The sequence below is a fragment of the Passer domesticus genome, chromosome 12, assembly GCF_036417665.1.
Source record: "Passer domesticus isolate bPasDom1 chromosome 12, bPasDom1.hap1, whole genome shotgun sequence".
Lineage (NCBI taxonomy): Eukaryota > Metazoa > Chordata > Aves > Passeriformes > Passeridae > Passer > Passer domesticus.
In genome coordinates, this window is record NC_087485.1 from 13,360,549 (window position 1) to 13,386,637 (window position 26,089).

Here is a 26,089-nt window from a genome sequence, read left to right on the forward strand (position 1 = left end):
AAATGCAAGGCAAATATAAAATCTATTGACTTATTAGATTACAAATACTACCCCATGAAAAAGCTGTAGTTACAAAAATATAAAAAATATTCTAACTCCCATTGTTAGATCTTAGTTTCAATCTACACTGCATTAAGAGTCCAAAGCCAGATCTGATTTGGACACATTCCTAGAGCAGGAAAGTGCTGTTTGTCTTATTTTCACATCATTATTCTGACCTCCTCCCACGGTTTTGCTTTCTGGGTTTGTTTTATTTATTAGTGCATATTAAGGATGCCAAGTGGTGGGTGCTGGCAGGTTGTATTTTTCAATGGATGGTAGCAGCATAAGTGCTCTCAGTGTGCTCTCCTCCCAGAAGTGCTCTGCTCTGAGAAGAAAAACATCATTTTTTCTCCAATCCTCCACAGCAGCTTTGTGTAGCAGCCATGCCATTTCCATTTATAACCTGTGACCCCTGGCAGGTGATTGAGAGGAGTGGATTCTTCTGACAGGCCTCATTAAGGAGCTGTGAGGAGCTCAGCCACTGCTGATGCTGGGTCATAGACAGGAGCTGCTGTGGTGAGGACAGTCACTGGCAGCATCCCGTCTTCCTGACATGAGAAATTGGCACAGCTTTATCTGGATGGTGTTTCTCCAGCCCTTGGCTTTAGTAAGCTGGATCAGCACAGGGTGTTGGACCAGCTACAACAGCAGCCTCACAAAGTGCCAGCAGACATCAAAATCAGTTTTACTTCTAAATAACACTTTCAAATAAATGACTAGATTGAATGTGATATTCTTGATGAATAAACACTGTAACAGCTGAGCCTAAGCCTGACAAATGCTAATGCTTTCACATCTGAATGCTGAAAGCTCTGTTCCTTGAGCCCTTTATCAGAGCTAGCAGAAGGTGTCCAGCTTCCAGCTCTAGAGAAACAGAAGCTGTCCTTTGTTTTGCAGGGAAGCTGGCAGAGATTAGTGGAGTCACTCAGCTGTACTCCTAGATAGCCACCTTGTTCAGCTGGGCTTTGAGAAGCACTCAGGATCATTCAGACAGCAGTAGGACTGGAAGATTTAAGTGTCAGCTGTACTTTCATTATCTTTATGCTTGGTGAAAGACTTTTTCCTCTAAATACCTTCCTCTTCATTAGAAATCAGCCCCAGCATTTCTCCTGGTAACAACGTGTCAGTCCTTGCAAGTTCCAGCTGGATTTTGGCCAGCTCGAGGGGCTGTGTGAGGTTTCCAAACAAATGCTGCCCACAGACAGAGCGGTTCTGAAAGGGCTGTGTTTTACCCTGCTTGAAAGGACTGACTGTACTCACATCTGCTTTGAGACACTAACTTACTCTGTTCCATGTGTATAAAGGATGTGGGCTAACAGGAGACTCCTGGAATTGTTATGGCAGGAAGTGTTCAGTGCTCTTATGCGGGGCTCATGTGTTGAATAGCACAGGAAGAAGAAGATTGTATTCCTTATTATGTTTCAGTTTCATAAAAATACTGTTCCAGCAGACACCACGTTCACTCCTCTGATCCACACTGTATATTCCATTCCAGCTATGCTGGGATGGCAGGATTTCTTTTCAGCAGAATTTCAAAGGTATCTGGACACATCTGCTGAAGATTTTTTAAAATAAGCATGCTGTCCCTACATGCTTGGTCGGGTTTGGAGAACACTTCATACTTAACAACAAAAACAACAAAAGTTAAACCAAGCAATACCTATAATGTAGGAGTTTTGATTTTTGTTTAGTAAAATTTTAAGATGGGAAACCAATTCCTATCTAAACAATTGAACTTGGCATTTGTGTTATGTAAAAAACCCACATGACAGTAGTAATTTTAATGAGAAATTCCCTTCCCCAACCTATTGAATCAAAAGTTCACAAATGTAACTTTCAATCAAGGCACAAAAACATTTACTGACTCTTTCTTCTCACCACTTTCTTCACATTCTTCCCCTTCAAAAAAAAAAACTTAGTGTAACAATGTCTTCTATACCAGACATAACTTTAATAGTCCAATAGTATCTGAGTCTGGTTCTATCTATTTTGAATTTAGTTAAATTAGATAAACAGCACATTCTCAGCACATCATTGTTCATTGTCTCTATTTGCCTCGAAGGGGAGGGGATGAGGGGGGAAAAGCCACAGTAGTTTCATGCATATTTTTCAAGAAACTTTATGTGGAAGTCTTTCACTTTCTCCAGTAGGATCTTCAGCTTCTCTACTGGAGGAAGAATGGTAATTCTGAAAAATAATATTTAAAGAAATAAAAAAATCAACCCATATTATCTTCAGAACCAACTAAACTGTGATCTTTGCACAATTCTCGATTAATCTCAAAGTACAGCAAGTAATGTGTTAAGTTTGACATATTTTTGATATTATTCTTTCATTTTTTGAATTTATACTTTAATTGAACTATACTATTAAACTAGAGCAATTTGTTTATATTGGTTAGAATACAGGAATTAAAAACCTGTTATTTTCTTTTGAGTGGGGTAGAAGATTGCCAGTAAGAAATAATAGCAATTCAAGTTTCCACTGTTGGGAACTCAGTTTCCATTGTTCCACAGTTTTTACTGTTGGGCATTTATGCCAAATTATACCCACTTTTTGAGCTTTAAGAGTTGTCACTTATGAGTAAATGTACATTTTTTCTTTAATTGAAACCTGAGTTCAGAAGCATTAGAACAATGCAACACCCCATTCTGCAGATTTTAATCCCTTTTCCCTTCTGCACACCCTGAAAATCCCATGGGGTGCAGATGCCAGGCTGTTTGCCAGACCTCCAGAACACAATGGCTTTCCCACACTGCTGCAGGAATGGAATCTCTAGGTTTTCCCTGGAGCTGAATGTACCCAGGGGTCTGACCCAGCTGCCTGTGCTGCACAGCTGCCAAGGCTGAAGATACCTCTGCTGTGCTGCTTCACACACAGAAACAACACAGCAGAGGGTGAGGAAGACTAAACTCCATGACAAATTCTAGCTATCAGTGGCTTGGCTGGAGCAATGTTCTGTTTATTGGAAGCAAAAACAACAGTTTTGGTGTTAGAATATTTAGTTCAACATCTTGTTTTGGTAAAGTTATACAGAGTGTTTAAGGAGCAGATTTATAGGGATGATACTGAATTTTTCATGCAGTGTCTCCCATACGGAAACACAGTTTAACTCCCTCCTCCCCACAAAAGAATGCAGGGAATTTTTTCTAATTCCAGAGCCAACTTTAAAATTAAAGTCTAAACTATTACTACTGTTTGTATTCCTGGAGAAGGCATTTCAAATGCCAGTATGTAAAAACAGAATAAAATTATGCCAACAAGCTGTGAAAACACCATAAAAACTTGCATAGCTCATCTAGCAGACCAGGTCTTTGACCTTGCTGTCAGTCCACAGAAACTGTCCAGTGGAAACTGAGACAACATAAACTGAAATAAAAATCCTTGTATTTAATCAGAAGAGAAAGAACTGGGATGATACTTTGCTTACTACTGCTAATTTCCTTTTTAACAAACAGAAACTGTACCTGAAATGGTAGGTTCCTTCTCTCTGGCCAAATCCACTTCCAGGTACAACACATATTCCAGTCTCTTCCAGAAGTTTCATGCAATAGAACATATCAGGTGCCATTTTATGAGCCTAAGGGAATGGATGCCTCAGAATTATTGAAGTCAAAATATTCCTAATATATAGAATTTCATTATTGCTTTTTTTCCCCCTGAAACCTAATGTTACATTACTAGTTTCTTATTCAATTTACTAAGGAAGATGAGGAGCAAATGCTGATGGGGCAGTTCACACTGAATTAACTAACAAGTACTTCATGGAGGAACACGGCTGAAGAACTTACACGAAAACTCACTTCAAAAGAAAAGGTTTAGGTAATTTTGTTATTCCCCTTGACTTGCTTGTAACTTTTGTCAGAACTCTGAATGTTGTACTTGGAAAAATCTAAGGCAGTGACATTTGATAAGATTAAATTAATTTGAGAACTGTGTGTTCCAGTTCTGTTGGCAGTTACTATTTTTTTCCCCCAGAATAATCTGCTGCCTAGGAAGTCCCCTGATTAATAATTATGAGAGGTTCTTAAATATGTACAGGTTATATACCTAATCAAATAAGCAGCTGAAAAACAGCCCTATTTTTGTTCTCAGCTGTGCTAATAAAATTCCCTTTACAAAGTGAGTATTAAAAATTAGGTTTCAGAGCTCTACTTAGGAACAGAAAGACTTATCATTTATTAACACAGGTTACTGTCCCAAAGGCAAAAAGGTGAAATTTGTAAGGAAAGCTCCAGCCCTCTTTCCCATTCCTGGTGAATGGGGCTTCTCTTGTAGGTTCAGTAGCACACTGCCACTCACACATGCTGGTCTCTATCCAGGCATAGGCAGCAATCTGGAACTGCACAGGGCCAGCTACTTGTGTGACTTTAACACCAACATCCTTGGGGACACTCAGCCTGGGACCCTCAGCACTGGGATGAAATGATCTGTTCTGTTTTCCTCTCTTCAAATAAAGGCCATGTTATATTTAAGATCATACACAGCCCATGAAATACTGCTTTTGTTCTCCATCTCTGGAAGCAAAGTTCATCATTAGAAGTGGCAGGCCCAGGTGAGAGGAGGTTAAAATGGATTGGGGTGAGAATGACTGACTGACCTTTGCTTCCTCAATGGCTTTGGAGGGAATAAAGATCCGAGGGAAAGCGTACATGGCTCCTTGAAGGGGGTTGCAGTGAACTCCTGGGATCTTGTTAAACATGTCTTCTGTTAGTTTGGCTTTTTTGGCAAGATTGTTCAAAACAGATTCCTTCTCCTGTTTAAAAGGAAGATGTTCAGTTGGACACATTTCAGGTAGCAATAAAAACACCAGGAGAAATGATGATGTTTCCAAAGGCCTTCCCCAAATGAAACACTGGTAGGGCTTTTCTGAGCTGCTAGAGAAAACCATGTTCCAAATTCTTAAAAACTGCAGTGCAAAAAGGCTTTAGCAGGGTATAATTAGAGTGTTGCAGACAGACAATGACCTGCAGAAGTCTGTATCTGTGTGCCCTCTTTTTACAGTTTCCTTCCTCAGCATCCCCTCCTGGCTCTTTTTAGAGACCATCTTAATTGAACCTTTGGTTTGATTTGATAGGAGAAACAAAAGGAGACTCTTTGGTCTCAGTGCATAATTTGAGTTCCCAATACTTAGGATAGGTTTGGGAAATGCACAACAGAACAAGCATGTTATTGCTGACCTTTATGAACTGTGCATAAGATTCTTCTCCAGGTACTGGAGGATTCACCACAATATCCATGGCTGCTTGTCCTGAGACTGGAGGGCAAAGGCGAACAGAGAGCAGCTTAACCAGCTGTCCTTTGATTTCTGGGTGCAAGTTTATGACCTCCATGTAGCCTCCTCTGTAGCCACATCTGTGACAAAGGGAACAGAAGAGATTGGTTAACTTCAAGCCTATAAATACAACAAAACAATGAAAATGATTGCAGAAGTGGAAAGACAATTGATGAGAATCTCACAGTGGGTAAGATACAGCTTGTTGAAACAGCTGCCACACTGATATGGTTTAAGATGGAGCTGCATGACATGTCATTAAGTCCTAGTATCCCCTACAGAGATAAAGGTGGACATGCAGCTTCCCTGGTAGGCAAGTTAACAATTAACATGGATCTTTAATCTTAAGAACAAGAGCATATGGCTGTAGCAGCATACATTTAATAAAAAAATTATTTTTCTTCCATGTCCTCCTCCCCAAAAAAACCAAACCCAAACATTTGTAATATCCCAGTGATTATTGAGCTGTTCCCCTGAATGTTGGAGGCCAATTTTCCTTTATCACTTGTCCAGATTGGGACTGTAGGATTTCACCTTTGTGGGACTGAGGCATTAGGTGTCTGAATACACTTATTATTTGGTACTTTGAAAACCACTGAGTTAATCCATTACTCTGTGCTTGTTTTTCTTTTCTTAATAGTCTTTAGTTAAAATTAATAGAGGATTAATTATGGTGGATTACCTTCAGGTCAGTAATATGAAAGCGCAGTCCCACCAGATTAATGAGGAAGATGAAATAAAAAAAAAACTAAATCAGACTTACTCGCCCATGTATCCCTTAGAGGTGGAGTGAAAAGAGGCCAGCTCAACATTGTTATAGTACTCGGGTCCCATCTCATACAGAATCTTTTTGAAGGAATGAAACTGGCATCCTTCAGAGTACACATTGTCCTGGTAAACCTGAACAGTCAGAAGACATTAATGTGCTCTGTTCCCCCAACTAAGGATAAAACACGGCCTTTTAGAGAGGCAGATCTGAACTGAAGAAACAGTCCTTACACTCAAAACTTCAAAGCTGTTAGAAGACACAAGGTTCTTTGTTAAGTAATAGTTACTGTAATGATACTTTTTATCTGATGTGACCACACTTAAAGGCTGGGCCTTTGGAGAACAGGAGCTTCTTTGGATGATTTAACCTTTACTTGTAGGTTTAAATTGATTTTCCTTCTGTTTCTTCCATTTGAAGTGGTCTGAGCACCACGTAGATTTTTAGGTCTGTTCTTCCTTGTGTCCCTTAAACCTTCTTCCTTATGTCCCCTTGTTTTTCCTTGTGTCCCCTACACTTTCTCTCTAGTTCAAACCCAGATCAAGCCACCTCTTATACTGATCCTTTGATATTAAGAATCCTGCATGTCTCTTCATGTCTTTATATGATAACAGAGAGTCTGTTCCCTGTACTTAAAAAATACTACTACCACACATGGAACAAAATTATACCTCATATGAGTACTCTTAGTGTGCTTTTGAGAGAACAGATTATTTCATTACCTCATCAGCCAGAAGAAAAAGTTTTTCTTCCCATGCAAAGTGTATCACATCTTCAATGCACTTTCTGTTTTGCACCTGTCCTGTAGTTTGATTTTTAAAGCAAGAAGGAAGTTAGTGGAGTGTACACATACAAATCTTTTCACCCACACCTACTTAGATTACCAACTTTTCAAGAAGATATCCCTCTTCCTCAGAAAAGTGCTATTGAACTTTAGAATTCAGTTCATTAAATATGAAATTAAGGAGCATGTTTGGAAGAATTATGGTACAAGGTAACTTTGTCCATCTCAGCAAAGGGAGTGTGAGATGCAGTAATCAATCAAGGACTTACTGAGAGTACTCTGTGTATGGCTAATCTTTGTAAATGCTCCCATGCATGAAGGTTAGGAGGGAGCTAGCTTCTCACCAATCAACCTCAACTACTCAAAAAGCTAAATTCTGAGGGAGGCTTGCCACTGAGTTCTGAGTTACTACAGTCATTGCCTCTCAGAAGCCAAGAGGCTACAAGCCATGCCAGAGGCAAGATCTTTCTTAAAGACCAGAAGTGACTGAAAGTCATTCCACAAGACTGGAAAACTTCAGTGGAAGCAGCAGCTTCAAATGGGATCCAGTGAAGTGAATCTGCCCCCTCCTTTCTGGAGCTCCAGGACATTGAAAATATGTTTCTAAAAGTAAAGTCTGTCCTACTTTGAGTACTGATCTCTGCAATTCAGCTCAACATATTTGATATGTACTTAGGATTTGCCTGCAATGTCAAATGAATGAAAAAGGAAAGAAAATGGTCTTAAAACCTCTTCATTAAACAAAATTCCTACAGACCTGTGGGATTTCCAGGGTTGATGATGCAGAGGACTTTTGGATTGCAATATGCCTTAGCTTCATTCAAGGCACGGCGAAGCTCGTTCACATTTAGAGCCCAGCAATTTTCTTCATCCAAATAGTAGTTCACCTGGATAGCATCCAGTTCAGAGATGGCTGCTGAGTATAAGGGATACTGGGGAATAGGAATCATCACTCCTGTTCGGGATTTGCCACCTCCTGAGATCAGGATCTTTAAAATTGCCTGGGGAAAAAGGAGGAATTAAAAAAAATTAAAAAGGTCATGCACAAGAATTAATAATATTTTCTGGAATAAATTATTAAACTTCCTAAAAAAGTGTGGAGTTAAGGTGGATTTCTGTCCTAGAAGCAGATAGCCAAAGAGAGTTATTTATTTCAAGTTGTTACAGGCTGAGTGAGGATGGTCTAAGCTTAATGGAATCCTCTCATGTCATAACTTCCAAAGATCATGCCTGATCAACTACAAAATTTAGGAAAAACATTCTGAGCACAAGGCTAGAGGGCAAGCTGGAAACAGGAATATCAAGATCATGATTTTTTTTGCTGTGCCCTGTTGTAAGCAAAAAAGCTTTAGCTAATTCTTGCTTATTGCCTTCCATTCATTGTATCTCATTAACCACAAGAGTCCAATAAATAAAACCAGAAATTAGAACTGGGGCTGTGCAGATTCTCCCTTGGAACAGAGAAACCTGTTTTACATCAGGAGCAATTATGTTTTCATTTTCAAGTAACAGAACAGACCAAAGTCTGCATGTCTTGGGAAGGAAATAAAGGCATATGTAGCTTATGTCCAGAAGATACAGGCAGAAAGGCAATGTTTGTGCTAAGGTCAGTCCAGACAATTTCCTTGTGCTCAATGTCTGTGTGATGTGGAGGCTTTTTACATGTGAGTTAAATAAAACAGTGCACAAGGGGCAGGAAGCAGAGAGATTTCTTCCTTTATAACCACGGGAGAACTCTGAAGTACAGGTGCAATCAAAGCAAGCATCCTTATCAGCATGTAATTGGCATCTAAACCCAAAAATATCTTTTCTCTCAGCAGCAGTATCCTTTAGTTTCTTTGTGGTTCTAGTACAAAATCTGCTGCTCTGTGCCTCTCATCACATACTCAGCTGCTGAGCTAATGATTTATAATCAACATAATTTTGTACCCACCACTAGTTTAAAAATACCAAGAATCCAAAACATATAATCAGGACCAAATGCATATTTAAAAACTCCTTAACACCCTCTCTCCCCTGAGGTGTGAAACAATAGTTGTTTTATCTTTAGAAGGGCCAAAGAATGAGACTTTTTGTAGTGCTGGCTTTACATGAGTGGTGAAATCAAATCGACACGGTGCAGGTCAGATGTGCTGCACTGCCATTCCTGACAAGCTGCCAGTGTCAGAAACTCTGGAAAGCCGATGGACTGCAGAGCTCTGGAGAGCTGCCTCGGCCGGGTCGCTGCCATTCTGAGCTCTGCCACTAGATGTCCTTTAAAAAAACACCTTCCCCAACACACTGTCAAAGGCTGCCTTCATAAAAGCCAAACTGCTGCTGCACTGTCAGTGAATGTGTCTGTGTAAAGGAGCGGTCTGATAGAGACTGGTATTCCTGTCTTAACCATCTTTGAACCTTGATTAAACCCAAAACCTGAAGTTTTTCCTCAAACAAACTAAAATACACAAGCAGAAATCAATCTTTGGGATTTTCACTAGCATTGTTCTGCATTAGCAGAGTTTACTTGGAAGAAGAGCTGAAGTTTATTCCCTCTTCCCTCTTCCACGGACTGATACCCTCTAATCTTCAGTGTTTATGTGTCTTAACCACTGAGAACAACCATTATTTAGTCTGAATGTACTAATCTTCTAAATTTATATTTAGGCACCTGTAGCTCATTTCATATTACCTCTACAGAAAGGTACAATTTAATGTGTACTAAGAGACTTTGCACACACTTCTTAGCTGGCTCCTGACATTCACTGGTTTGTTCACAGGATTGGATATTCATTGAATGTGGCTTCAGTGTCTGCCAGATCAAACTCACAGGACTTTGTGAGACCAGAGGTTCAGCAGGGATCTGTATTTGCAGAGGTAACTGATAAGCTACAGTTTGTACCAAGAGGGACCAGGTTTCACTTTAACACTTACAGAAATGCCATCACTTGCCCCAGTGGTGAGGTAAATGTTATCTGGATCTGCAGGAACCCCTCCATCTCTTCTTTCAATATATGAAGCCACATCTTCACGGATACAATTTATACCTTGACTAGCAGTGTAGGATCCTGTGAAAAAAAGAGAACGAGATGAGAATTGAGTGCAATGTACATCAGATTTGCTGTTACCAGCAAAACTCCTGAGCTAGTATTGTATGGAGCAGTTTGTACATATGAGCCATATTTATATGGATCCCCAGGATGGGTTTGCTTTTTTTTTACATGTAGCAGGATAGGGAGCTGGTTTGTTCATGGAGCAAAAGAATTAATTTGGAAGTAGACAAATACAATAAGCATCACTAAAATAAAAAAATAGCACACTGGATTGGTAAAAAGAGGGATTTCAAGCCTATTTGCAAACTGGGACAGCAATCCCATTTTTACTATCTTTCAGTTGCTTTCTGTATGTTGGAAGCACTCCTGAATGTAAACAAACTCCTATTTAAGAAATGGGAACAAGGAACAGAGGTAGCACGTGCAATAGAAAGGAAAGTAATTTCTTTTAATCCATGATAAATATAAGGGTATTATTTGCAACATGAAAATAACATATCATTTTCTCCCACAGCCTGAAACCAAAAAAATCCTAAACTGCTTCTCTCCTTCCCCCACAGCATCTCCCACAACCACTTTTCAGCAGAAATATCTAGAATCTCCCCAATCTCATGTGCAGTTTACAGAGCACAATACTTGTAAATAAAATGAGATGTTAGATGCCTGTGTGCATCACTGCTGAGAATGTGCAACAAACAAAGAGTAAACATAAGCCTAGGTCAAGGAGAGGAATGAATTCAAGCCATGAATCCTAAGACTGATGGACAAAGAAGTGACAAGTGTACATCTATTTTAGAACACTGTCAGAAAGCTGCAGAATCTTCTTTGCTTGTTGGGTGGAGTGGAATAATTATGCCTGACTTAACTCTTATCACTCAGTTATCTGCTAGTAGTCTGCCTGGTAGGACTTCTGTGAAAGCATGATTTAAAAAGACAAAGAACCTTTGCAAGCACTGCACAATTGCATGGGATAAAATGGTGATTCGGGGCACAAAGTCCAGGATGTCCCAAACATTTACTTTTACAGGACTAGAAGTTAGACTGGGTCTGCACATGGGTGTTTGACCACAGCCAGGAGGATGCTGTTAAAGGAGGAGAACAAGCCTAAGCTGTCCTTCTGTCTTGTGCTCCATTGGGTGCTGAGTCCTACCACTCTGAGGACACACAGAACATTTCATTGCACTGTACTTCTACACTTACTTGTACTCAGTTGATGGCTTTGACTAGAACCCATGTTTGCACTGTGGGATGCAAATAAATAAACCCAACCCAAAAAGCTGCATATATTATGTATTTTTATATACAGGAGAGATGTCTCAAATGCCTGGAAAGATATTCCAATTATCCCACATGCAAAGAAAGTGATGTCAGTAGAATCCCAGAGTGTCTGGACACAAGACAAGTTGAGGACACATCTGAGCCTTCATACATGGCCTGGGAGCAGTGAGACTCAAAACCATGAGTAGGGTTTTGCCAAATGATGTTCATTGGAAGTGAGGGCATTCTAGTTCACTTCCAGAGGAAATTTCATATTCATATTAACTTTACAATTAATACCTTTAAATAGGCTGGTATAGATATGGGTGCAACACTTCAAATGGCTTTGACCATATGTAGTGATTCCACCTTTGTGCTGGATTAACAAATTGTTGAAATTTAAGGTTTTGAACACAACACAGCGGGGCCAGTTTTTCATCTTTGCTTTTTCACAAGAAAGGCAATTTTTCTTTCTCAGCCATAAAGAGAACAGCAGTAAGTTGCCAGACTACCAACAAAGTGATAGAGGTGACTTCCATTCCCTGTGCCTCTGGTTGCGTGTTTTGGGAGGCTGAACAGAGGCTGATGAGCTCCAGAGGCCAAGAGGAGGGGCTGGCACACTGTACTGGAGCCAGGGAGGGTGGACAGGGGGCAGAAACCAGTACAGCACATCAGTGAAGTCTACAGTGTTTTTAGTTGTCAGGAATTTAGAGGTACAGTTGTTCTTGGCATAAATAATTTCAAAATTAAAAATATTTAGACTCCAGAACCTCAATTTAGCCACTGAAATGAACAGTGTATTCTGTATGCAGAATTATCATCTTATATGAATACCACAATTGTTTCAGGCCTACTTCCTCAGAATCTACTGAGCTAACAGAAATTATGGGAAATGTATGATCTTCTGAAAAAAAAGGAACATACTTCTGAAATATTATGCAAGACTGAATTCTTTATAACATGGGGCTGTGGTGTCCCATGCCACCATGCCCTTAAGGGGAAGGGAGCACCAAGGGGTCAAGACTGCTCATTCTGAGAACTCCTTCCACATCCCTAAATTAGACAACCACTACAAAGAAAGACTGAGTCAAAATTCAAATGTATCCCTAGTAACTCCTATGTGCTGACAGCACTATGTGGATTTATTGTTTCAAAGACAAGAAAGGGATCCATTAAGCTAGAAGAAATTCTCAGTTTTGACAAATGTGTTTTTAATGGTCTACCTTAAAAGACAAACCAATACAAAGAAGGTGAAGATAAAATACATTCTGTATTAGGCTGTGTTGTTAAGAATAGTCCAAGCTTGAAATACTGCTAATGCAATCACTGTTTATGTTTTGTTTATTTTATTAAGTTTCATAGCACCTACTCTCAAAATATACCAGTGCAAATAGGCACTGCAATCACAAAGATTAAGAAATATGCCAATTACTGTAATAAGTCCTCTGAAATGTCACTGTTTGCCTACTTGAAAAAGGTGTGCCAGATTCTTTGCTGCACCCAGCACTGTAGCAGTATCTGCAGAGTAGAAATTCTCATGGCATTTGCCAGGTACAGGTAGGCAGCACAGTCACTAGATGAGGAAGAAATTGCCTCTTCCACTTCCTTTCTAATGAGTATGCAAAGTTTGTACTTATGTGGATATGACATGTGCACTCTTGTAGGAACAATGGTTGAAGAACAGAGCTCTGTAGTTCTTTCAAGAGTTATTTTACCTTGGAGAAATAGAGCTTTGACTTCAGTTAAAACTATCTGAGCAAAGTAAAAGACTTTCATCAGTGCAGCCTTCCTTCTGCAGAGGATTATCACCTTGGAACCTGAGTTCCTGATACCCCAGAAAACATACTTGAACTGATGGTTCAAAATTAAGATCCAGGAGTGTGCACTGGATCAGCTGAGATGGACATTTATGGTTTGTTGACACCAGCATTCCAGGGACAGTGGGCTCCTTGGCAGAGAAACAACTGGAGAAGGTAAAAACTTTAAAACCCTCCACCTAGTCTCAGCAGGAGACACAGAGCCCTGGATTAAGAGATGTCATACCAACAGAACAGAGCCTCATTAGTACTCTGTGCCACTTTCCTGGTACAAAAACTCCTCAGCATTCCATTCAGAGTTATGCCCAGATGTTGGTGTGGCAAGGGCTCCATGGATGTATAACCCTCACGCTCTCCTCTGTGACAAGTCCTACCAAAAATTCGCGCATTTGGTCACTGTCTGCAGGTCACACTGCAAACCTGCCCCCATCTGCTGCAGGTATTGAGCCACCTGTGATGTTCCTAACACCAGAACAGAGCCTTACCTAAGCTGTTTCCTCCACAGCCCTGCAAGATCCGCCTGGCGCGCTTTTTGGCGTCCTCCGGAAAGCTCGGGCTGTCCAGCAGGTTTGGGTATGTACACAGGGCCACCACCTGCAGGGCCAAGGACAAGTCAATTGGCCACTTTTCAGTGGGTAGTTTAAGCTGATTATATTGTGTTAACTTCCCTTGGAAATGAAGATCACAAATACTGGCTAATTAAAAACACAGGTTATTGAGGAAGAGTTTGCAGTTGGTTTTTTTAAGGGTTGTTCTCACAGAAGAGAAAAAAAATCTTACCAGGTTCCAAGTTAAGCTGATAAAAACAATTCTAGAATTATTAACTATTTGTATTACAGACAGTGAAGATTCCAGGTGAGCTAAGCATAGTGCAAACACAATAAAGCACAGTTAACTATTCCTAAGCAGCTCTATCCTCCACTCTTTGTGTATTACTAGCCCACTTTTATTGACAAGAAATCAAGAATTTAAATGTGGAGCAGAACTGAGAAATACAATCAAATTTTGAAGGCATAGTGGCATGTTCTAATAATTCTTCCACAAAATAACTTCTAGTTCTTACTGATTTGAATTCATAGGAAATAGTTAATTAAAAAAAAGAAGTGGTGATATAGAACATAGTAAAAGTAGAAACACAACCCAGCAGAATTAAGTTAATGAAGGAATGTAAGACACAAAGAATTGAGAGGTCTCTCTTGAGATCAGCTTAATTTATTCCAGTCTCTCTCATTTTTATGCTCAAATGGTGTAGTATGGATAGGCTGTTGTCACCTTGTGGGGCAACAACAATGAATTAATCCATGTGTGCACACAGTCATGGGGAGAAAGGATTTCCCATTTTATTTAATAACATGAAAATAACATGTAATACATTTGAATAACTGATAAGAAGCTCAGGTCTCCCTAGTTTACTGAATAGCTCCATTTTATAATCTCATCACCTGGACCCTCAGTTTGATAAGGCTTCAGTTTGTCCTGGAGCTCTCTGAATTTGCATTATTATAGACAGAGGAGTTTACATGAGGGTGTGAGGGATGCTCAGTAAGTAACACTCATTTTAACCTTGTGTTTTAGGAATAATGTACAAATATGAATTCTGTTGTAATCTTTCCTAAAAATTAACTTGCCAATTAGCTTGCCCAGAGGTAAAATGTGCAAAACGAGACACAGCACAAGTAGCTGAACCCAGCTACGTGCAGATTTCAAAGTATTCTCTCAGATGAAGAAAGGCTTTTGTTTTTTTCTTTAAAGAGAACCACTTCCTTTCTTGAACAGCATTATTGATAATGAATGTGCTGACTGATAACACAGAAGTGGCAGGAAAAAGTATGGGTGGGGAATGATATGGAAACTAAGGAAAGCTACTGTGTTAAAAGAGGACAACCAGCAAACAATAGGACTTTGGCTCAGAAATGAACATTTAAAATTCTTTACAAAAGAACTATTTTAAGTCTAATTGCATCTAGGGAATCAATTAAACTAATACCTGTATCAGACAGCTTTAAGGCATTCTAATAAAAAATGAATAATAATATTTTATAGTAGTCTTACCTGACGGAGGAAGGTGATTGGTCTCTGTCCCATTGCATGAGCATCTCCAATGTTGGCTTTAATCACTTCAGTAAAAGGTTTTTTGATTCCCTAGAAAGGAATCATTCAGAATGTTTTGTTAGGGCTGTAGTAGAAGATTCTTTTTTAGTATTTGTCATGTGGCTGTAACTAAACAGTGCCTGATCTCAGAACAGCTACAGTGTTTAATGTAAAGCTTAATGCATTTCTTATACAACGCTGCCAGGAAATCTTAAATGGTTACAGAAATTTTGTTGACTGTGACACATTTTTAAATGATAGGCTGGCTTTTATTTTTCTGCTAGCTGCAAGTAGGAGACTGACTTGGCTGGAAACTACATATTGAAGTAGAAATGATGAAAAAAAGACATTTTGAATTGTCAGTATTAGAGCAACTTCTTTGAGACATCTAAGGGAGGGATGGATCAGTCAACAAGCTAAAAAGACTTGAGGATATTTGAGAAACCACCAATAAAAGAAACCTCAAGACCCTTAGTTCTTTGAGAGTAAAAACAGTAAAGATACTTCTTGCTTATTTATTTTATACTTAGATTAAGTATTCCTTGTATGATGATCCATTTTTCCACGTAGAGATGTTTCACAAAATATATCACAGTGAGACTCTGTATGATAAACAGGAAATGCTAAATAATCATCATGAATATTTGAAAGCTTCCTAGTCTCCAAAATCTGAACAGACAGCCATTTTTCCTGTGAGAAACTGAATACATCATGAGAACACAGGGAAAGAAGTTAATAAATGTTGATTAGCAATCACAGCTCTTTAAAAAGCAAAACAAAATAAGGGCATCAAAAAGGCAAAGCACTGACTGATTGAAAAAAAAAAACAAACCCAGTGGTTTAAATAAAAAAGATTAACTAAAAGTAAAGGCCAACATTACAAGAAGAGTGAGAGAGGCAATAAAAAATTTAGTGTTGTTCTAATGTATATTTCAGAGATAGCAGGGAGGCATCCTAACAGTGACAGAATTGTCATGTGGACTAAGGAAATGCAAAATCAGACTGATCAGTTTTCTGTAGAAAATTACCTATAATATATTACCATACCTATGGTATGGCCTTACATTTATCAGCAAATGAAAAAAAAATTCACTTAAAATAATTGAAAGTGACATACTGAGTCCATCAAGTCATTTACTTTTATGCTTGTTGATCTAAGTGAGCCCCCAGATTAAGAGCTGCATTTCAGCTCTAAATAAAAAATTAGAAATAGGGGTGTCAGATAGGCATTACGTTTATCTGAGGCTGAAGTTTAGTAATTTATGAGTAATGCAAACAGCTAAAAATGTGTTCTCTTCAAGCTATCTGGGGTCCACTGACAGCACAACACTGTTTCATTCTAATCACAAATAAAAAGGAAGAGAAAGGTGTATGTAGAAGAAGAACAAATTCAATTTGCTTGAAATGAAGAAAAATCCCCACGTATTTTGGTTGCATTTGGTCCTTGCAGAAAATTGAATCAGTTTCCCTAGATTTGCAACGTAATACAAATCTGTTAAGGAATATGGATGATACTTCTTTGCCTAAACTTAGGGAGTCTGAGAACACAGCAACATGAAACAGAAATTTATCAGATTAAAACCAAAACAAACCAATTCCCTAATAAAAGAAATACCTTACATTACACTAACTAGATTTTTTTGCTCACAAACACTTTAGTTTTAGAACTGTCTTCACGAGACGTGCCATATCCTCTCCCAGTGACATCTATACAAAAATTGCTATGGCCACTTAGTATTTTTCTATTACTTGATTTCCAGTCTCTCTATGGAAAAAAAAAAAGGGGAGTATCAGAAGTTGCTCAGATTTAGTTTAGAACAAGAAGTTCTAAACAAGTTCTTAAAAAAAAAATCTAAACAAGTTTTTTAGAACAAAAAGTCCCATCTTACAATTTCAAAAAGAAGGAACAGAAAACAACAACAGGCAAGAACAAGTGCCGAATGTTAATGGTCAAAGCCTCCAAGCAGGGCTATCAGAAGCTGGCAGCAAGGGCAGTGCAGGCAGTGCCTGAGACTCTGCAGGTGGGTTCAAGGCAGAATTCTGCTCAGACCCTTCAGACACAGCAGCATCAGTCACCAGCTACCTGAGTCAAGGCTTCTCCTGTGGCAATGGGTGTGGGCATCCAAGGGGAGGGTTATGCCAAATACTTTTTGGAAGAGATGTGGAAAGATCTGTATGAAATGTGAATGTGATGTTGACAATCTCAGTATCAAACTGCAGAGCAGCAGGAAAAGGCTGCAACAGGTCATAGATTTATTTCACTGCAGAAGGCTAAGCAGTCTTTAACTATGTCAGCAACACACCTGAGCTGAGACAAGTTATGTCCCTGCAAGCCAAGGAACACACAGGGGGAGCAGGAGCTGGGCCACTGGAGTTGTTTTGCTCTCCTCTAGGGATCCCCAGCACACCTGCCAGTGTCCCAGGTCCCTCTGTCTGGGTGCAGGCAGGCCTGCAAGGTGTGCTCCACAGGCTGCCTGGCTGCACTGAAGCAGGCAGAGCTCTGCAGAAGGGAAGCTTGCATAACAGGAGCTCTAATAACAAACTCGGGAGCAGTAAGTTCCAGATTGATTCTCCTGCCTTGTGAAGAGGGTATAAACCACATCAAGGAGAGAAGAAACGCCCAGACCTACAAAACAAGCTCTGCTCCAGCCTCCTGCCTTTGGCGGCACCTCACACTGTGCTCACAACGTGATTCAGCTTCAGCTCAGAACAAGGCCAGGCTCCTGCCACTCCTCTGACAGTATTAGCAAACAGATCCCTGATAGCAGCCCTTTTTTAAAGCTGTAGAAGCCATCTTTCACCTCCACATGTAAAAGAGAAAATATAAAAACATGTACTATCTTTTAGTAGCCATCTTCTGGATAATTAAAGGATTTTAATGGAATAAAAGAATCTTCCAGGATTTGGAATATGCTCTTTGGAAATTACTTTCTTCAACTGTTACTTCTGTCTCTCTGCTGTTTTTAGACGAAATGCATCTTTTAAGAAACCTGATGAAACCTGAACCAAGCCAGACACAGTTATTCTAACAATTGTATCTAAATATCACACAAAGTTGGGAGAAAGGATTTTTATACATGAACAAGAACTCATTGGTGCAAAGTCAACAGAAATCTTTATGCAGTTAACCAGGTTTGGGGAAGTCTCCTCTTCCCCTAGACATCCCCAGAGCCTCAGGAAACCCATTCAGGAAAGGAGAACAGCATGAAATTACGAGTTGTCTCTCAAGGAAAGTCATTATGCAAGAAGTGTTGGGAGAATTACTTGATCAAAGAAGCAATGTGATGCCAGAACACACACCACCCCAACAAACTACATGAGGGCAATGCCCTGCCAGGAGCTGCTTTGTTTCTGAGGAGTTTTAGTGTACCTGGAGGCTCCTTTTACAAAGGTACCATCTGACAGTGCTGGCAAACTGCAAAATACCACCGTGCCCAGAAAGAGTAAAGAATGGTACAAACTGACCTGATACTGTCTTTGTTAAATCTTCAGCAAATTTCAAAGGAAAACCATCACTCTGGAGAGAGCATGTGTGGATTTAGTAGTGGCAATAGGAAAGAATTGAAAAGAGCTCCCTTGAGGAGGCCACAAAAATGTGAGCTGCTTTTAATCCCAGAAGAGAACTGTGGTATTACAGCTATTTCTGAATTTCAGACTTTGCCTGCTCCTGGCTGCTCCCAATTGTTTCATTTTCATCGCCACTGCTTTGTGCCTCCTCTTGATGGTTATCAGGCAGTAACATCACACTCTGAAACACTGTACTGTTTCCTTGAGACTGCTTTTGCTGTGACTTGCACAAACAAGCTCTACAATCAGAGCTGGCAAACCCAAACACTTCAGCATAGCTGAGATCTACGCTGTAGTAGCCAAGTTACTTGCTTGCTTTTTTCTCTCCTCCTCTCAAGAGGCCAAGAAAGCACTGCCCAGAGGCCCTTAACTAATAGGGACCTGAAGACCTGAATTAGCATTCCAATCTTTTTATTAAAACAGCTCACAGCAGAAAAATAAACCTGACCTGCTTACCATGGAGTAAGGCTTTGAGTTTGTATTATGCTTGTGTAATTCAAGTTGACAAGAGCTGTTTTGGGGAGGAAGGAGAAGGCAAATTCTGGATTTTGATTTAAAATGGCAGTGATGACCTGCATGCCCCTCACATCACATGAGACAATCAGTGGGACTGACCATTAATTGGCAGATCTGATTCAGAGATTACAGAACAGGACACATTGTGGATTTGCATCCAGAATTTTTGCCTATATAGACAAACCACTAGATTTCATAACAGAGTTAAATGACAGAATTAAAATAATGCTCATTAGAAAGTGATTAGACATTAAGAGTCTCTTAACTTGGAGTGTTACTGTAAAAGGTCTATTTTAGAATAAATGTTGCTAATGTATTCAACCAGAAAATATCAAAAACTGGATTCTGTGGGTTGTGAGCTTCTGAACACATGATTTTGATAATTGTACTATTGAAACCAGTTTTCTTTCACCTTCATCTGCAGTAGTTTTTGGCATCTTAAAAACCATGGGCTTTACTACAGATTCACTTATGTATGCAACATGTACAGACAACTGAGGAACAACAGTTCTGTCTTAATGAGGTCAGATGCTCTTGCCTGGAAGATACTTCCTTCGTGTGCACACAGTCACGTATTCAAAGAAGAAAATTATAGGATGGCAATTTAAGCTTAACATCTTTCATTACTGGGTGTACCAGTCAATCTTGTATCTTTTTCTTGGCATGTTAAATTATATTTCTGCATGTCATTGTCTAAATTGTGTTTTATCTTTCCAAAACTCCCAGGGACACAGTCAACTCACATTTACAATTAAGGTTGGATTCTATGTCAGATTTTTTCTATTCAATTTAAAAGTCTGATGAATTAGTGAGGGGACAAAAAAAGAAAAAAGCTCTACAGTATTTTAATCAAAATACTTTAGCAGAAGCTTCCTGAGATTTCAGCTACCTAAGTAGAAGGATTTTGGTAGTTTTATTGTCTAAATAACAATGTAGGGAGTGAACAAGTGGCTTGAATAAACGTGAAACAGGAACCTATTTGCAATAGTTATGCAAATGAAAAGTGTGGGCACGGGAGATGAATGTACAACCCTTTTGCTGAAAAGGTAGCAGAAAAACAGGGGCTTCAGTGTATAGAAACTGTATAATGCCAGTGAAGGCCCAGGGTTGGCATGTGTTACCCACCTGTGCTGTCTGAAGAAATTCCCTACATGCTACCAATATATCCCTGCACACCATCCCTCGCCCCCTTTCCACCCTACAACTCTCCTTCAGTAGCTTCAGAGTTTGGAAGGACCTTGTGTGCCTTACACTGGGCCAGGCCCTGCTTCCAATGTCACCTGAGCTGACCTGTGATCCTGAAATGCTGTTTGATGTGCACATGCCTTGCAAGGAGATGTAAGGCAGCTGAACCTAACACAGAACTCAATATGATGTACAACCCAATCAGGAACTGGGGAGAAAAGGAGAATATAAGTGAAATGTAAGAGTGACACACATGAAGGGATTTTCCACAACAAGGTCAGTTAAAATTCGCATGAATGCAAAGCAACAAATGAGGTATGTGTCCTGCCTGTGTAAAGATAAGCTAGTTTGTCATTACTGATTAGGTAAAGAGAAGGGCTCTTCTCAGAGCTTGCTTTATTCCTGCATTGAATTTGTATTCAGGAGCAAATTTCTAGTCTGAAATGTAATTAAAATCAATGCTTGATACAATGGCCATTTGTTAGCAAGTCTACACATAGGGGGTAGAAAGAAGGTCTTATTTGATTCAGTTCTGTTTAGAGTGTAATCCTTTATTAAAATATGCCTGTGTTCTAGCTTGCTTTAAAAAGTTGCCAGAAACACCAAGGAAAATGGTTGGAATCAGTTCTTTCTGTCATCTTAGTATGTCAGAATTAGCTGATTGCTACAATAGCAAAGAAACAGAGAAAAAGGATTTTTACTTTCAAAGCATGACACAGTTTCAAAATTATTAAAAAAAGGCTCAGAAAAGTAATCCAATCACTGATTTTGCATGAAGATTTCCATCTTGAAAGACTTAATGTAGATCAAAGCCCTGATTTTCCACCTAGATGAATACAGGACACAAGCCAACAAAACTTGTGAAATCCAGGTACAGCACGCCCCACCTGTATTGGGCAATCAATCTTAATCTGCTTTAATTGAGTATTTTACTACATTGGCTTAGTCCTAGGCACAAGAGCTAAAACTAATGCCTTACTTTTATTAGTTCTTTTAAGGAATATCCCTTCAGTTGTTCAGTCAGAGACTTCTTGAGTAACATTTAGTCCTTATTTCTGTGTGCACTGTGGAGTTACAGCTCCTGTTGTGATCACTTGCAGTTAATATAGAGAAGCAGCAAGTGCCAGAGAGAATAACAGAGGAGTGCTCTTTGGGATCTGAGACTGCAGAACAAACCTCAAGGAAGATGAAAGCTTACACTGTGCAAACAGCTTCAAGTAGCTGTTTTATAGTCTCCACAACAGCTGTATGAGTATTAACAGGTATGAAGAGTAACCAAATGGAACCAAGTTTAAACAGGGAGAGTCTCTATCACATCTGATTACATACAATGGCTGCATTTAGGGTGTTTCTAGTTCAGAAACAAATTACCTAAAGGCTTCTGGGCAGAAGAGAATAAATGCAGATTTACTGCCATTGCTTCACCCCTGCCTGTTCTTGTTACCCCCAGCCACTGCAGTGCTTCCACCTCACTCCAGGGAGCCTGTGCTCTCCTGCCTGTGCAAAGCTCCTCCCCATCAGATGTAGAGGAGTGTTATGGGGCAATTCTTGCTGTTAGTGAAGAGTGGCTGTGGAACTAGAGATGCTGTGGGGCATCTCCTTCCTCTTCCCTGAAGTGGCAACCACTTCAGCCTCTTCTCTTTATCCAGCAGAGTTAATTCTGCTGGCAGTGCTTGGCCTAACCCTGTGAGCTAAGGTTGAGAGGGATGGAAAAAGCTGTACAACTTACTAAAAAGGAAACAAAGAAGTGTCATTGATGTGTGAGCACACAGAATTAAATTTCAGACACACACACAAAAACCAGACAATTAGATAACCTACAATACTTATAAGGAACCTAGGTATTACTCAACACTGTATGCTTTAGCAGACAGCTTGATTAAACAAGAGAATGAATAACAGGGTTTTTTTTTTTCTCAGAAAAGCAAAGAGGAATGAGTAACTTGAGAAGTGTGGAAGAAAGTAAAGGATTTCTACTGAAGTTGATTAGTGTTCTCAGCAGATACACTGTCTCAACTTTTGCAGTAATTTTGTCCTCTTTCCCTGCCAGCTGGGAGGTTTGTTTGCCTTGCTTGTGTTAAAGCATAGTCACCTCTAGGAATGCTGGTAGCCATTATCAATGGCAAACATTATTTCATGAGACTGGTTCCAGGAAAAAAAAAAGAAATTAAATGGAAAATGCCACATAAGTAAGCACAACACTAAACTGACATAAAAATCTTTTAATAAAGCAATTGCCAATGATTCGCTGTTATGTTTTTTCAAAAGTGCACAGTAGATTATTTTTTCTGCCAGTGATTCAGCTGGTAACTGGAGTAAGCAGTTTGGGAGGAGTTTGTGAAGGGCCTTTTATATTTGTTTTGTCAAGTAATATCTCCTGCTCTGTGATGTTAACTTGAAAACAAGCATACTCAGTGAGAACACTGGAAGATTTTATACTCTGAAAAATGCATCCACTAGGGAACCTAGTTGCATAAAGACAATGACACCTTTATAAACAAGGTTTAAGGCAAAAATCAAAACAGATGTTCCAAAATTAATTGTCCATCACCACTCTGAAGTTTTAAAGTGAAATTAAAAAAAAATAAAAGAAGCTGTTTGTAATAATTATTGAGTTAGACATAAATAGTTAATGCATATACTGCAGTGAACTGAAAACATGCTTCATCTTCTAAAACAAGGGGAAACAAGTAACATTAAGACCAGAAAATTAATCTCTCATGGTTAGAATTGCTGTAGCACATTTTTTTTCAAAGCACTTTACATGAACTCATGAAAATGGTCTTGCAGTACCTGTAATAAGGTATTAGAAAGACTCTCTAAAGCAGTGACAGCATGGAATATTATCTAAAATTATAGAAAAACTACTCTGCCAGATGCTTCATCAAAACAAAAATAAGTGTGTCCTTGTGATGAGAGGGGAAGCTGTGCTTTGAACAGTAGAGGCAAAAAGCCATGTCTGTATTGCTAAGGGATATTTTTAATCTTTTTTTTTCCAATACTCAAGGAATAAGAAAGAAATATGAAGAACAAAATATAAGCACTGACTGATTTGGATGCTTCATTTAGCACATAGTGGTCCAGACCCTTAGGATCTGCTTTATTATCTGATCCACCAAAGAGTACCAACCACCTACAACTCTGGGCAGCGTTACCGAGTGTCAGTGCTCCGAAGGCTTGTCCGGAGCACACCACCGGGGATCTCCTTGGCCCACCCAGAGCAGCGCCGGGTGAGGCTGCGGGGCAGTGCCGGCAGAGCCGGGCCAGCTCACCTGTCAGCGCCGGTGCCTCCCTGCCCGGCCAAGGCAGGATCTCTGAACTCCTCACGAACGACTCAAACGCTCTATCAGTATGATGAAAGCTGGTCACTCACCCCCTCGTACAACACAAAGGACACGGGATTGCAGCAAAGGGTCAAAGCGGCCGGAGAAATGCAAACACTGCTTTATGGGGGTGTCCCGTATCTGCCCTAGGCAGCCAGTGACAGCAGATAGACAGCAGCCAGCCGGCCGGAGGGATCCTTTGTTCCGTGCCTCTGCCGCCTCCCGCGGGAAGGGGCGCGGGCCGGGGGTGCCGCAGGAGCGGGGCCGGGGCCGGGCACAGCGCGTCCGGCCACGGCTCGGGCCAGCAGAGGGATGGGGAGAACGCTGCTGTGCTCCGAGAGTTTTTAACTTGGTAGGAAGCGCTGCAGCGGCACCCGTGGTGCCTCCGCTTTCCCGAGGCTTCCGCAGGGTCACGTCTCAGCCCCGCGCGGTGTCACGGCCCCGCCGAGCCCCGCGACATCCCCGGCCGGGCGCGGCGGCGGCGGAGCGCCCGGGGCAGCGCCGGAGCGGCTGCGGGAGCGCGCCCTGCCCTGCCCCGTCCCGCCTGCCCGCCGCCCCTGCCTCACCTTCCGCAGCTCCTTCTCGATCTCCCCGGCTTTCAGAACGATGGGGCCGCGCACCGCGTATTCCACCGCCTTCACTTGCGGGTTCATGGACTCCAGCGTCAGGATCTTCTCCCGGCTCGCCTTCTCGTTGATCTTCACGGCGGAGGCCTTGGCAGCGCTGCTCCAGCGTACCGTCCCCTCCCGCCGGGGACCCCGCGGCTGCCGGCCGGCCGCCAGCGAAGCGGCGCGGCGCAGAGCCATGTCCGTCCTTCCGCCCCGGCAGCCCCCCGGCCCGCACAGCCGCGCCGCGGCTCGCCTGGCAACCAGCACAAACCGATGCATGCTCGCTCGGGGAGCTCCCACAACCGGATGAAGGATACAAGTGCTGGGGATCGGTGTATTCTGTAGTCGGAGCCGGGCGCTAGCCAGATGCAGGCGAGCAGGAGGTGCGGTCAGGAGAAATGCCGAAGAGCTGGCACAGTTACACGTACACGCTCGATCCTCTCATGTCCAGATCCCGCAAACTTAACTGCAATGGATACAACTGATCCTGCAGTGCTGCGATGCCACCACAGGAGCAGAAATAGAAATAGAAACCACCATTGCACCCGAATAGCGCTGCAGCCCCCTGCCCCGACTGAAGCGCCCGCGCTAGTGCTCTGGAAGAGTCCCGGGCAAACCCATCCTTTTCCCAGCCGGCGCCGGCCCCGGCCGCGGGGCGTGCTAAGGTGTGATTGCACCAGCCGGGCTGCGGGCGCGCTGCCTGGCGGGGGCTGTAGTCCCGGCTGCGCCTCCCGCGGCATCAGGTGATGGGCAGGGAACTACCGCACCCAGAGGCCTCCCCGGGCCGCTCCCGCATTGTCTGCAGGGCGGGGCGCGCTCCCGCCGCTGGAGATGCGGGGGGAACCGGGGTCAGGGCGAGTCGGGGGCATTTTCCTCAGGGAACGGCAAAGCCAAGTGTTCTCGGTGCTAGGGAGCGCTTCGCTGCGCTCGGAGCCGCGGTGCCGCCGGCTGGCCGCGCACGGAGGCTCCCTTTGTCTGGGTGTGCTGTGCTGCTCGGGCTGAGAGAAGCGCAGCGCTGCCCACGCTGGCTCCTCGCTGCCCGGGGGGAAAGGCCGCCTGCGCTGGTTCGGCAGCCTGGCGTGGCGCCGGCAGTGCGGGGCTCTGGGCTCTGCCCTGGCTCTGCCCTGGCTCTGCCGTGGTCCCTCACCTGTTGCGGGGCTGCTGGAGAGCGGCTCTGGAGTCGGGCAGGCAGCGAGGCTGAGCGAGCGCCACAGCCCCGTCCCTCACCCTGTCACTCTGCCAGGGAGCATTTGCTCCTGATCCTTGCCTCCCGCAGGAACAAGCCGGTCCTCTTTCACAGTTTCCTCATTGTTTCCAGATGATGAAAATGTTTTTATCTCCCGGGTTCAGTTCAGCTTTCATAGCAAATGATTGGAGGTCTGCCATGAAATACAACAGCAGCAGAATTCAGGGGACAGAGGTAAATGCTCTCTCCTTCTTCTGCCCCTGGGGAGGAGAAGGCCCTTTTAACCCATCCTGGGTGCTCAGAAGAGCCTCCTTGTTTGTGCTCAGAGAGTGGAATAAGGGATCATTCACTGAGGAATATTCCTATGACCTAATGTTACCTCCCTGAGTAGGAGCCTGGGCAGTAAATCAGCCTTATTTGTGAATTGTTTTTGTAGAACCTTCTTTTTACTTTCTCTTTTGCCACTGGAATACGGCAATCCAGCTTCCTAATTTTAGGTGCCTAAATTAGATGGTTTGAGACTTGGGCTCTGCTCTGTTTTGGTGTTTTCCTCGGCTGATGAAGAGCAAGGAAGCTGCTTTTGGTGTGTCTGATTTTATTTCATTACATACCATTATGTCTTTAGCCTTTTTTCTGTCTTTAC

The 26,089-nt window shown here is 41.7% G+C and overlaps 1 protein-coding gene across 1 annotated transcript; it reads right to left on the minus strand.

The window, feature by feature from the left end:
* Nucleotides 1-1,497: 1,497 nt before the first annotated feature.
* On the minus strand, nt 1,498-25,163 carry GPT2 (glutamic--pyruvic transaminase 2). Its single transcript, XM_064386482.1, has 11 exons — nt 24,219-25,163; nt 15,023-15,112; nt 13,456-13,564; nt 9,778-9,911; nt 7,625-7,868; nt 6,806-6,885; nt 6,081-6,217; nt 5,223-5,397; nt 4,643-4,798; nt 3,510-3,622; nt 1,498-2,229 (listed from the first exon to the last, which is right to left on the minus strand). The coding sequence occupies exons 1-11, from the start codon at nt 24,537-24,539 to the stop codon at nt 2,139-2,141; spliced, it is 1,650 nt and encodes a 549-aa protein (XP_064242552.1). The 5' UTR covers nt 24,540-25,163; the 3' UTR covers nt 1,498-2,138.
* Between the last annotated feature and the right edge of the window lie 926 nt (nt 25,164-26,089).

What these genes read in the sequence shown, in the direction of transcription:
- GPT2 (XM_064386482.1), bottom strand. Translation starts at nt 24,539, where the DNA reads ATGCATCGGTTTGTGCTGGTTGCCAGGCGAGCCGCGGCGCGGCTGTGC. An exon ending in TCTAAGGGATACATGGGCGA is followed by an intron (nt 5,398 to 6,080) that starts GTAAGTCTGATT and finishes CCTTTGTCACAG; the next exon opens with ATGTGGCTACAGAGGAGGCT. An exon ending in GAAGGAACCTACCATTTCAG is followed by an intron (nt 2,230 to 3,509) that starts GTACAGTTTCTG and finishes ATTATTTTTCAG; the next exon opens with AATTACCATTCTTCCTCCAG.